A 13,516-nucleotide genomic window follows, 5' to 3' on the forward strand; every position below is an offset into this window, starting at 1 on the left:
ATGGATTATATGCTTGTGTATTCCGGAGGAGACCTTACTCCTATTGGATATACTGATTCTGACTTCCAAACATGTTGGGATTTAAGGAAATTGAAATTGAGCTGTGTTTTTGTCCTAGGCGATGGGTCCATTGTGTGGAGAAGTGTAAAGCAGACTTGTACTACTAACTCCACTATGGAGGCCAAATATGTGGCTATTTCTGAGGCTACCAAAAAAGTAATATGGCTTTGAAAGTTCCTCAAAAATTTTGAAGTCATTCCTGGTATGGAAAAAGCTATCACATTTATTGCGACAACAGTGCAATAATACTAATACCAAGGAGACAATAAACCACAAGAGGACAAAACATATTTACCAAAAGTACCATATCATAAGGGAAGTAGTTACAGAGGGAATTGTGGATGTAGTTAAGGTCGCATCTGAGGACAACCTTGCGGACCCTTATACCGAGACTCTACTAGCTAGGAGTTTTGAGAAACACGTGAAAAGCATGGCAATGCAGAATATGGCTCATCTACTTCCCTAGGGCAAATAAGAGACTGTTGGATCTGGTGCCCTGAATGTAGTATATTCTTTTGCAAACTTGTAATTTCTTTGAATAAATTTATTAATAAAATTATTCATGAATTAAATTAATATACTTTGTATTATTTTCCTAACATGGTTTTTGCACGCAAAGCAAAATAGAAGTAAATGTTGCTCATATGTTGTCTGAATGTTTAACAAATACTAAGCGGTATTACATGGTCAAATCGTAGTATAAAAAGATAGTTTGTATTAGTAGACAAATCTAAACATGTCCTTAGTCTAATCGAAAATGAGCAAACCAATTCAAAGACCAATATGTCATCTATCAAGTCCAATTGGGGAGATGTTTTGTCTTGGGCATCGGAACGGATGACTCCCAGAAGGTAGAGACATAGGTGTGACTGATAAGATTGACAGTATATCGGACAGGACCCAAGCAGAATAGATCCTAAATTTATTTATGGATTTATTCACTTGTGATGTTTATAGTGTGACATACCTAAATCCTAAGTGGGTGTCGAACTATTTGTGCATGACTTGTACACTTTGATTTAAGTAAAAGCCTGAGTTCAAATAGATAAGAAACTGAAACATGGTGCGTTGGGTGTACAACTTCTGTAGCATGTAGCGTCATTCACAATAGTGGAATTCATAGCTCAAAATATGGATAAAAGATATCCTCTTATTGGCATTACATGGTTGATGGAAAGTAAACGTGGCCATAGGTCGTTCGTCTTTGTGATGGATGACTTGATCACTATTTAATAGTGATTTACTTTTCATTAATGAAGATGTAATTGTTGGAAAAAGTAACGGTTACCATGAGATAAAATAGGATCATATTAAGAGAACGGATATTATCCCAAAGAGATCAATGATATCCTATGAGGGTAACCACTTATGACAAGGTCATTGGACGAGCACTAAATAGTTGCTTTCGTAATGGTATATTGTTGAGGAGAGCTTAGTCACGATACTATAGTGAAATGAATTCGTGACTAAATGAGTTTATAATTAATAGGTGAAATTTTGAAAATTAATTATAAATCATTTGAGCTTCAACTACATATGTCCAATCAGTTCCGCTAGCTCATTAAAACTAGAAATGAATTACATGTTTGAAATAGAAAAAGATAAATGGGGAACATTCAGGAATGATTATGGTTTTCTCTGAAATGGAGAAATGAAATCATTTGGAAGTGAATGTAGGTTTCCAAAAATGGAAATGAAAATGAAATGGAAACTTGCAATCCTATATAGGATTGCTTAAAAAATGATAGAAGAATAAATTTATGTTTTTTAACTATTTTGAAGCTCGAAAATGAAAATAAATCATTTAGTCATAGTGAACATGTTGAGTTGTGACATATTGAACTAATTTTCTCTAAATTTTATCGGGGATAAAATCGTCACAATTTTATCGAGGGTAAATTTGTCAAAACTATACCATGGGTAAAATCTTCAAAATTTTACTAGGGTAAAATTGGGATGAGAAAATTATTTAATATGTAAATATTAAATTTTATTTTGGGAAATAAAAAAATTAAATCGGGTTGGATCATATTACAAAGTATTGGGTCAAAAAGGCTCGTAATTGGACCCGATGTGAGAGAGGCCCAAAACCCCTCATGAAAAAGGTGGGACAGCAAAACCATGGTGTCATTAACTAGGGTTTCCGCCCCCTATATCTTATCTAGGATATTGTTTTTCTGGTGGAAATAAACTTCTACAACTCTATAAGGGTTCTACCTTCTCTTCCTATAAATAGATGGCACCGGTAGAGCTATTGATAGAACTTTTGAAATATTTTTATTCTGTCGAAAAATTTTGTGTTTTGGTTCAATTGGTTCGAGCCCAAACTCAAACTAATTCATGGTACGAGAATAGTGGAGAAGATCATTTGGTTGAAATCCAAAAGACATTAAGGATCCGCTTATTAGAAAACACAGGTGTGTATTCAGTTAAGGTTTATTGCTATAAATATACAAACCGAGTCAATTTTTAAAATTTTAATTTTTCGATGTACAAGAAAATCGTTTTCATACCGAGGTTTTTTCCAACAATATGCCAATTAGCTTCAAAATCAAACATGAAACAAGGTTTATACAAACCATTCATCCATAAGTCCTTACCATAGTCATACCAAATAACTTTCAAACTTGGTATTCTTATTAACCATACACAATTAGCTTGATACTATCATTGGTACAAATTAATATAACCATTAACAAACCAACATTAATCATAAACAAGACTCAAAACTATCTATCATTACATTTCACACATATATAATAACACCCTATTACATGCCACATAACTGAGCTTGAAACGAGCAAAAGACTACCATGTTAACAATAGGATAGTGTGATCTTCGAGTTGATCCGATTGACATGCTTTGCAAACCGAAAATCTACAGAGAAAGGAAAAACAACAGGGTAAGTTTATCAAATGCTTGGTAAGTTCATACGAAAATTGACTTCACTTATCTTGACTTCATAATGAATTAAAAAATAGAAACACAACATATATAGCATGTTATTCCCTTGGCATCTTTATACAGTCTTATGCAAGTTCACAAAACATTCAACAAGTTAGTATAATAGCATAATAAGATCATGGTATTAAAATCATATGCATGTACCAAGTAGTCTCATGCTATTCAATTACATACATTTTATAAACATATCAACTAAATTCATTCTCAATATTTCCAACCAATTCCTTTCTGATTAAATACCATTTCACTTGGAGAACTATAGTAAACTAACTTCGTATACAAGGGACTAATTTTCTCACACAAGTTGTAATATTCGTACTTGCTCACACAAGTTGTGGTATTTGGGTTGCTCATACAAGTTGTAGGTCAGGTTTAGTTTTACAAACTTTATTCAAGGCTGCTCACTCAAGCTATAGAGAGTCTGCAGCATGTGCTAGATCTCATCCATTGATAAAGAAATATCCTACCAACACCCGATTTTCTTTTGAACCTTAATAGTAAGTCAGTCGTATTCTAATCGTTTACTAAATTCATACAGGCACCGTTACAGTTTTTGTAACATTTCAACTCTATAACCGTGTACACACTTTTCATATATCAAATAACAATCCATATATATTTTAAACCTGGTAACATCATTACATAAATACTATTCAATTACATAGTTGTTCACATCTATTCAATAGCATCTGCTTAATTAGATTTATCATTTAATTCATATTTTATGATTGAGTCCATTTGATGCCAAAAATATTATAATCACGACAATACAACTATAAAATTACACAATATAACACAAACATATTATGAGTTAATACAGTAAGTCTAATATGAACTTACCTGGAAAAACAACAAGCAATTAAGGTGTCAAGGACTAATTGCAATTTTTCCTTTTTCTCGATTATCTTCCGATTGACTCAAATCTCGATCTATAATAATTCATTTCAATTTACCAATTCTAAATATCTTTTAACAACCTATTGTAAACATATATAAATTTAATTTCATTTTTTATGAGATTCTCTAAAGTTTTGTATTTTATTCAATTTAGTCCATAAAATCGAAATAGTGATAACTTTCACATTTAAGCTTTGTTTTTCAATCCAATTTCAATTTCATCTTTCTATAACCATATATTATCTATAATTACATAAATTTCATATCAATTTTGAAATATTTACACGTTAGACCCTGTGCTCAAAATTAACAAATTTCACTTTACAAGTTAGTATTTTTTTCATATCTAAGCTTAAAATCTATCCATTTAACACTAAGAACTTCAAGAAATCAACAATGGAAACTTTTGAAAACTTTAAAATTTTTACAAATTGATACATGCATCAGCTAAATCAAACTCCCAGGATCTTAAAAACATAAAAATTACAAAAAAAAATGACTTGAATTACCTTAAAAATCAAAGGACTAAGCTTGGACGTTCAAACCCTATTTTCTTTTCTTCAAGGTTCTACTATGGTGATGGAGAGATGAAAAAGATGATGAATGTTCCCATTTCTTTATTATATTTTACTTATATATCTTAATTAAGCTTGACTAATTATCATTTATATTGACTAAGTTTAATTAGTTTAACTACAAGCCAAATTAACATAAGATAGTGGATTCCAACATCATCCACCACCGTTTTCTTATAAAAAAAATGGTCCAATTTCTCAATCGGTTCTTCAATTAATTAAAAATTCATAGAGATTCACTTTTACCACTTTTACAATTTAGTCCTTGTATCTTATTTAGTCACTAATTTGGCAAAATTTTCTATCCAAAATTTAATTCACCTATATAATAACTTCATAAATATTTAATAAAAAATTTTACAAGCTCAGTTTATGAAAATGAGATCCGGATACCTTATTTTCTAATATCATTAACTTTAGGGTTGAAACACTTGTACCTTAACTAACTATTCAATTAACAATTTCGACAAACCAAAATTCAATATAATACTATAATTAACTCATAAATATTAAATAATGATATTTACATACTCAATCATCGAAGAATGAGGTTCAGAAACTACTATTTTCTATACCACTAAAAAATGGGTTGTTACATATAACTCTAGTATAATTAATCCACTAGAGCAATGCAAATCGAGCATCACCTCTGTTAAACTAAGCTTTATTTGATAATATGTTTTGATATAACAAATTAAAGTGTTTTTGAATCAAAGTTAAAGTTGAACAAAATTGACAAAATAATTTCTCGAATGAAGTTTAAGAGTTAAAATTTTTCAATCCTTACTTTAAACTCTTAGAAATTTTTTGAATCGACTTTAAAATCAAGTTAAAATTATTTTAATAAAGTAAAAATTCTTTTAACTAGTCAAACTATTTTTCAAACAAGTCAGTATAGCTCCAAGCCAAAAAGTATGGATAATGTTCAAATTATTGATACCCCTTTTAAAAACGATACCAAATTAACATTCAGTTTTTGAAAAATTCAGCTAAGTATCGATCTGGTATTGATACTTTTCATATGTTACCGATAAAATTTGTCAGGTATGGATATCTTCAGCTCCAACGGTCACTGAATTATTCATTTAATTCAAAAATTATTGATACCTTTTTAGTTGGTATCTATACTCGATGTTATAAGTGAATTAAATGCATTGGTTTTTACATCACCTAACAGCTCTATTCATATCTTCAACAACCACAACGGTTAGAAATCAATTAAGGGGTATAAATACCAGTTTCCAAATATCCTACAATAATAAGAAAGATAATTCAAGCCTAAAAGATCAATCAATAAACCTTTGTGCTCAACTTTCATACTTTTCTTGTACACATTTGTGAGCTCTTATTGTTATTCTTTCAGCTCAAGTGTTTTCTTGTTTATTTGTGCTTAATTGGCAAACAATTTAATCTTGTAAGGATTTCTTCTTAATTTTCTATTTGTATTTTACTCTTTGAAAGGGTTTGTATCTTAAGGTTTGGGTAGAAACCTTAAGGGAGTTTGTAAGGTTAACCCTTGTCTTCAAAGGTTATCAAATTAGTGAATTTGGGAAATTCATTAGTTACGGAAAGCTAAGGTAGTGAAGTAGGTAATTGGGGTTGAACCACTATAAATCGAAGTGTTCATTGTCTCTATCTTTTTCTTAGAAACCACAAATTTTTAAGAGGCCAATTCACCCTCCCTCTTGGTGATTTTGAGTTGAATTATCAAGCTAATAGCCACGAGCTCTATGTCGCCTCTGAGCTAAAATATATCATATCTAATGGGGTTCAATGACGTTAGATATCTATATTTCAAGCTTGAAATTCTTCTCCGGCTTGAATTTGCCACTTTCCTCCTAATTCTTGACTGAAGCTCGTGAATTTTATGCTCCGGTTGAAGCCAATTCTATAGATTTGGCTGATGCAAAAACAAACCCAATTTTGGTATCATAAATGTAACACCCCTAACCCATATCCTTCTCCAGGATAGGGTTATAGAGCATTACCGGAGTTTACAAATTAATTTTCAGACATTTCATTTCATCAAACATTCATATTTATAACCAATCAAAATCAAAACATTTATGAGCTAACGTTAACCAATTTCACTTGTACATGCCATTATAACCAGAATAAAATCATCCAAAATTATTGATAGAACCAATGGATAATGTGATATATCTCCAACAAGCTTCCAACTCAATCGAGCTTCCGATAATCATTTCAATGCATCAAATAATTATACATATTACCAATAATAATTAAATTCCAATAATAAAACACACACACATATATATATAATATTAATTACCAAATAGCATTCACTTCAATTAAAATTATACAGAATATAGTTCATACGAACTTACCAGGCTAAATTGCAGAAATACCAAAATTCAGGGACATTTTGGAAATTTTCTATTTTTCTCAAATTTCCACCCAAACTTGATCTAAATTAGTATTTCATTCAATTTACTAATTTAAATAATAAAAAAATTCATTTCATGCAATTTAGTCACTTTTTGACATTTTTACAAATTTACCCTTAAAGTTTTACTTTTATTCAATTTAGTCCCTGATCCTAAAACGTGAAAATTATCCATGCTAGCTGAATATTCATATATATATTTTCCTCCTCCTCCTCCTCTCCATTCCACATCCTTAATTTATATAATATGCTTATAAGTAACATTATCTATGATTCCACTATTTACTTGTAAATTTATTCAAAACTGTCCATTTGAGTCATAGCCACTAAATTATTTTTATCTTGAGCTACAGAACTCAAAATTAGAATCCGATAATTTTCCCTAAAACTATACTCATATATATTCTTATCATAAAATTTTCAGAATTTTTGGTTTAGTCAATAAGCACAGTTTATTCTTTAAAGTCACCTCTATTCTGCTGTCTGATAGTACCGACCCTTCTTCACTAAAACTTAATTATCTCCTTGTACAAAATTTGTATGATATTCCTGTTTATTTCTATTGAAAATATACTCCTTAAGGATTTTAAACATATAAATTATAACCCATAATTATTTTTTTAAAATTTTTTATGATTTTCCAAAGTCATAACAGGGGAACCCGAAATCATTCTGACCTTATCTCACAAAATCTATTATATCTCATGATTTACAATTCCATTACTTACACCGTTTCTTCTGTGAGAAACTAGACTTAGTAATATTTAATTCCATATTTTTTTCATCCTCTAATTTTATTTCCACAATTTATGGTGATTTTTCAAAGTTAACCTACTGCTTCTGTCCAAAACTGTTTTAGTGCAAAATGTTAATTACTAAGTTTATAACTTCCTTATTCCCTTTCTCTATAATATTTCCCATCACTTTCACTTATTTCTCTTCACTAATATATCAATAACATAAGAATTTATATAAGAAAACTCTGCTATAACATCTTTTCCATGCTATTTCAATAATATCAAACTTAAAAATATATTGAAATCTCAATGTTCTTACCTTGTCGTATTGATTTCAACCTTTAACTTGATTTTCTCTCTCCTCCAGCTCAATTTCTTGAATCCAAATTGATATTCTAGCTCCCCATAGTCTCCTTGTTATCTTTCTCTCTTGATGACTATGGAAATTCTTTTGATTTCTAAGTGAAAATGGTGAATTTTTTGGTGGAAGGACCAAATTGTAAAGAAAGCAAAACTTTCTTTCTTCTCTTCTCTTCTAACGTGAATTGCATGGAAAAGATGGTGGGTTGGTTCCTTTTCATCTTTCTTTCCACTTATATATATACTAAATAATAAAATAATAAAATATCATTTAAAAATCAAATTAAAATATTAATAAACTAATATTTATTTATTTATTTAATCTAAAATATCTCGAACATCATCATTATCTTCTAGATTTCTCTCTCTTCTAAATGACCATTTTGCCCTTTATGATCTTTTAAAATTCCATCTTGGAGCCATTACTTAATTTGGTAAAATTACGATGTAGTCCCTCATAATTCTTCACCTATTCAATTTGGTCATAATTCATCCATTTTCCTTAGTTTCTAGATTATTCCACCCTTAAAATATCTGCACTATTGGTCCTTCAACTTTTTCTTATTTTCACTTTAACCCCTCAAATTTTGAGTATTTACCCTTGGGCAACAAAACTTTTCTCACTTTGGCGATTTAATCTTTTCTTGAATTAATATGTCATAATTTACTTCTTAATGTTAACATAACTCAAAATTACCCTTTTTATCACTTTATTTCCTTATTTTACTATATCAGGAATACTATCTTACTTTCTTACTGTAGTAATTTTCGGGGTATTACAATAAATTTGATCGTCGTAATAAATAACGACTCTAATTCATCTACTCCTTCAACCAAATAACTTGTTTCACATGTTTAAAACGAAAATATTATTTAGAAAAAAGAAAGAGTATGAATTATCCAAAGACAACAACAACGAAACTTACTTGAACTAATTTAGTTTTTTGGATTGATTTTTTTTTAAAATTCAAGTATTTAACATAAACAATCTTCTCCTTATGCAAATCTCCTTATGGAAATAATCTACTCGATATTTCAATATGGAAGTTGTCCAACAAAATGGTGGCTCATTTTGTAGCAAATACTACCCTCAGATATCAAATATAACTTCAAAATCTTGGAAAAGATTGGTCATGACAAGTTTGAGTAGTTTTTAAAAATTGCGTCCTTTTGGAAGCGTTTTTAAAAAAAATTAGGAGGTGTTGTTTGAATTTTATTCGGGATTCTCTGGCTCGAGAATCTTTGGTTTAGGGTTAAGGTTACGATATTGGGAATTTTTATGGGTTTTTTCCTTTTTATTTCAACCTTAACCCTAACCAATAAAAAAATTTTAAAACCCGATAATCTCGGGATAATTTTCAAACATCATTGGAATCCAAGGATAATTTTCAGATTAGGTTCCCACATTGTTTTTTTTTGCCAATTTCCCCCTATTGCCTATATAAATGGGGGTTTTGCTACCCTTACTCCAACTCTCTCAGCCACCGTCCCTTACAAAATAAAAAATTCTCTCCTAAATTGTTTTTTTTAGTGTTGAAATTTTTGGACGGAAAGATTTACTTGGGTTTGTGTTTGAGGGAGACAGCGTGATAGTTTTAAGTTGTGTTTTGAGTTCACAAAGATATAATGGTGCTCGGAGACCCTCACATTTCATCTACGGTGTAGGGATCAAACCATCACCTTATGAGCCCATCGTATTGCAACTCAGACTCTAGTTCATGGTAGTTATACAGTCACGAGTTGAAGTATAAATATGGCTCCCGATTGATAGTGGTTATATGATCATGGGTTGGAGTATAAGTCAGGAGCCTAATTAATGGTGGTTATGCGGTCATGGGTTCAAGTTTCATGTCACCCGAAGAGGATGCTTTATAAACCCCATGCATAAGTTTGAGGCTATAACCATAATGAAAAACTAAGGGGCTTTCCAGTATAATCAGCTTATTTTTTTTCTCCATCTCCACTAAAGCAATATCCTTAACCTCATTGTTCAAAACTTGTGACAGAGTTGGGGACAAGAGGACTTTCAAGAGGAATAGTGATTGTGACGGTGGAGAAAAGCTGAAAGTCCTTTCGGGCCGGTAGCAGTTGCTAAGATTAAAGAACTCATTAATAACTGCAACCGCTGCCACCCTGACTCAAGCTTTAGCTTCTTTCCACCGCCACAGTCACTCCCATCCTAAAAGTCCTCTTGCATCCAACTCTGTCACAGGTTTCGTACAATTACGTTAATGATACTGCTTTTAGTTGAGATGGATAAAAATAATAAGTTCATTATATTGGAAAGCCCCTTTGTTTTTCCCTATGATTATGGTCTCAAACTTATGTATGGGGTTTATAAAGCATCCTCTTCCAGTATCATGAAACTTGAACTCATGATCGCATAACCATTGACAACTAGGCTCTCGAGTTATACTCCAACCTGTGATCGCATAACCACCGTCAACTAGGAGCCCTAGTTATACTTCAACCCATGACCGTATAAGCACCGTGAACTGGGAGTTTGACTTGCAATGCGATGGACTACTAAAGTGATGGTTCCATCCCGACACGGCAGATGAAATGTGTGGGCCTCTGAGTGTTATCGCATAACTGTGAACTCAAATATACCTTAAAACTATCACAATGTCTACCTCAAACACAAACATAAAATAATTTTTTTCTCCAAATTTCCAACACCCAACACACAAAAAAAAAGTTCTAAATGTGTTTTCTATTTCTCTTCAAAATCAATTTATTTCCCTAAATATCTAAAAAAAACCAACCTAAAACTCTACATATTTATAAATTTGACATATATTAGGCAACCATTTTAGGCATTGTTGGGTAATTTTTTAAATGCCGTCAATTATGTTTTTGAAACATTAATACAACTGACGGTAATCATTTAAAAAAACGTAATTTATGCTGCTTAAGCGTTTTTCTTTCAAAGTTGCAAAGCGTTTAGACATTATTATTAACGGATAAAATTTAATTTAATTTTCTCAACTTTTAATTTGTTTATTTCTCAACTTTTAATTTGAGTCATGTTTTTTGTGTGTTATATTACGTTTTGCTTATTCTGAGTTTACTATTGTAATTTAGTTTTGATAACTTTGTTCATATTATATATAAATTCATAACATGCTTTTACACGATTTATCATAATAATTTAATTTAATAAAAAAATAGATTAGTTGTATTATATTTTCATGTGTAATTTTGTCCCATAAATATCACACAATAAAGTTTAACAAAAATAATTTTTTTTATTTTTATTTTTATTTTTATTTTTTAAAAAATTAAGTTCTTCAAAATAAAAATAGAGCAACTTAATAGCATACATTAAAATTTTTCAGCATCCATCGAACGGCCCAAAACATAAAACAGACATTGAAAGATCCAGATTGATACACGTAAGCATTCAGAAATCAATAACTGAGAAAATTCTCGAGGCTTCCCTCTGTTTTTCCAATATCAATCGGAAACTCAGAAACACAACGTTGTTGGCCTGTTTCAGTTTTTTTATTGCTGCAGCGGAACCAGACACTCTTCCAGGTACCTGTTATTGATCAACTTTTCTACATATAACCTTTTTTCTCCCTTAAATTTCTGACCACTTTTATCATTTTGAAGATCTGGGTTTATTTGTTTGTTTGTTTGAGTATGAAACTGAATTCAGATGGGAGCTTTTGCAGCCTGATCTAAGAATTTGCTGCTTTATTATCAGAAGTTTCTTGGATTTTCTTGCTTTCCTTTGGAAGACTAATGAATGGAGATTAATTTCACCATTGTAAAGAAAAGGGAAAGCTTGAATCTTTATGATTGATGTTAAAGATGGCTGTGACATTTGTCTGCCTAAACTCTGCCTTTCCCATAGGAATTCAACTGCGACTCTTTAAAAGAAGTTAATTTTCTTTCTTTGCAATGTGTTCTGTTTTTCCATGGCTACTAGTTTCTTAATATTTTAACTCTTTGTCTTCCCTAGACAACCACAAGAACATAAAAATCTACATGCGCGGTGGAACTGCTTCATTGTTGCCTTCAATATACAAATTCAAACAAATCTGCCCTTTGGCTGGATCATGGGGTATGTTCCCTCTACATCTCATTGTTTTGCTCTGGCTATATTTTTGTAAGCAGACACATTTTAACTTTAACATATCACTCTAACCAGGTACTGTGGCTACTTCAACACCGAGGAAATCGGATAATAATGGCTCTAAGGAAACAGGGTCCGTCAGTAACGACCAGACTGATTGCCTTTTCTTGGACCACTGGTTGCCTTTTCACTCTTAGAAACATGGTCTCGCCGTGATGCTGATGATAACTGACTGGTCTCATAAATGAAGCGTTGCTGAATGCCCTATCTATGTAAATAATTAACCTTTGTCGACTACCTGAATAGAACTTTTGAGATTGGAGCGTTGTAGGTTGTGCTTTTCATTGCTATGGCAAACAAGCCATCAAGCCGTCAATTCCCAAATTCTGACGTCAGTTGCCACCAGTAGGCTTATGAATGGTGCCAAGCATACTGTGTAAATCGAACTGTAGTATGGCATGTAGGCACCTTAGAACCCTGTAGGGTTGAAAAGAATTATGAGAGGCATTTCAATATTGAGTTGTTACGGAGAGATGTGTGCATGTTTCTAAATTTTAAAAATATCAGTCATTGCTTGCTGTGCTTGTGGAAATATTTTATTTCATTGATTCATAAAAGATACCGAGGAAAATAAATGTTGTGGTTTCGAGGTTTCCAAGGAACCATACATAGCACCGAAGAGGGAGCCGCTGAATACACTTAACATGCGAAGCTCTTTCTCTCAGAGTTTATGACATTCTGCCTAGATAATCAACTGCTTGACCATGTGATCCCGAATCAAGTAGACATATTATAACAAGGTAGCTCGACCTGTTGGCTCTGGCAATACTCCCTGCTAACGTGAACAACCATTAAATATTCATACCTACAAATCCTTGCCTCAGAAAACCAGGGCAAATTGCATTTAAACAAACATGTCGGTCTGTCATGATGAATTAAAAACAGAAAAATCGAATCATACCTATACATTATATAATTCAAACGTTTCCCCGACATACCTTCTACTTATCCACTAAGAAGCATACCAGAAACCAGCACCAAGATTCATAGCAGAGCTCCCAGATATCTTTGAAATCCACACGTGTTTCAGAGCAAACAGATTAAATGTCATTATCCAAATGACTAATTCAGACAGTCACCAAATAATACTAGGAATTTAGTCCTGTCTCAAGTTGAGCCACAAGGAATCTTGTACAGCCTGACAAATTGGCTGGCATGTCACCCAACTCCCACCGATCTCCAAAAGTCAACTTATATTCCTTGTTCCCTCTTCCATATTAATCAAATCCATTCTAATTTACATAATACCTTGCTATATAAACTAGCAACCAAAGCAAGTGAAGCAGGCATTTGCAATCCTAGCTCACTCATCAAATTTCTAAACAGGAGCTGCTCAAAGAATATCATGGAGAACAAGGTGAAATATGTTGAAGG

At 31.8% G+C, this 13,516-nt stretch overlaps 1 protein-coding gene across 1 annotated transcript; it reads left to right on the forward strand.

Moving 5' to 3' along the window:
- Positions 1-12,663, forward strand: LOC121220343 (uncharacterized). The gene is made up of 5 exons (XM_041100031.1): positions 1-216; positions 299-493; positions 11,307-11,538; positions 11,969-12,070; positions 12,158-12,663. The coding sequence occupies exons 1-5, from the start codon at positions 1-3 to the stop codon at positions 12,277-12,279; spliced, it is 867 nt and encodes a 288-aa protein (XP_040955965.1). The 3' UTR covers positions 12,280-12,663.
- The last annotated feature ends 853 nt before the right edge of the window (positions 12,664-13,516 follow it).

This window comes from Gossypium hirsutum, chromosome D08, assembly GCF_007990345.1.
Source record: "Gossypium hirsutum isolate 1008001.06 chromosome D08, Gossypium_hirsutum_v2.1, whole genome shotgun sequence".
Lineage (NCBI taxonomy): Eukaryota > Viridiplantae > Streptophyta > Magnoliopsida > Malvales > Malvaceae > Gossypium > Gossypium hirsutum.

Excerpts from the sequence above, each read along its gene's own strand:
- LOC121220343 (XM_041100031.1), top strand. The coding sequence starts at position 1 with ATGGATTATATGCTTGTGTATTCCGGAGGAGACCTTACTCCTATTGGA. Across the intron at positions 494-11,306 it reads AGAAACACGTGAAAAGCATG|AGCAACTTAATAGCATACAT; the intron begins GCAATGCAGAAT and ends AAATAAAAATAG. Across the intron at positions 11,539-11,968 it reads GGAACCAGACACTCTTCCAG|ACAACCACAAGAACATAAAA; the intron begins GTACCTGTTATT and ends TGTCTTCCCTAG.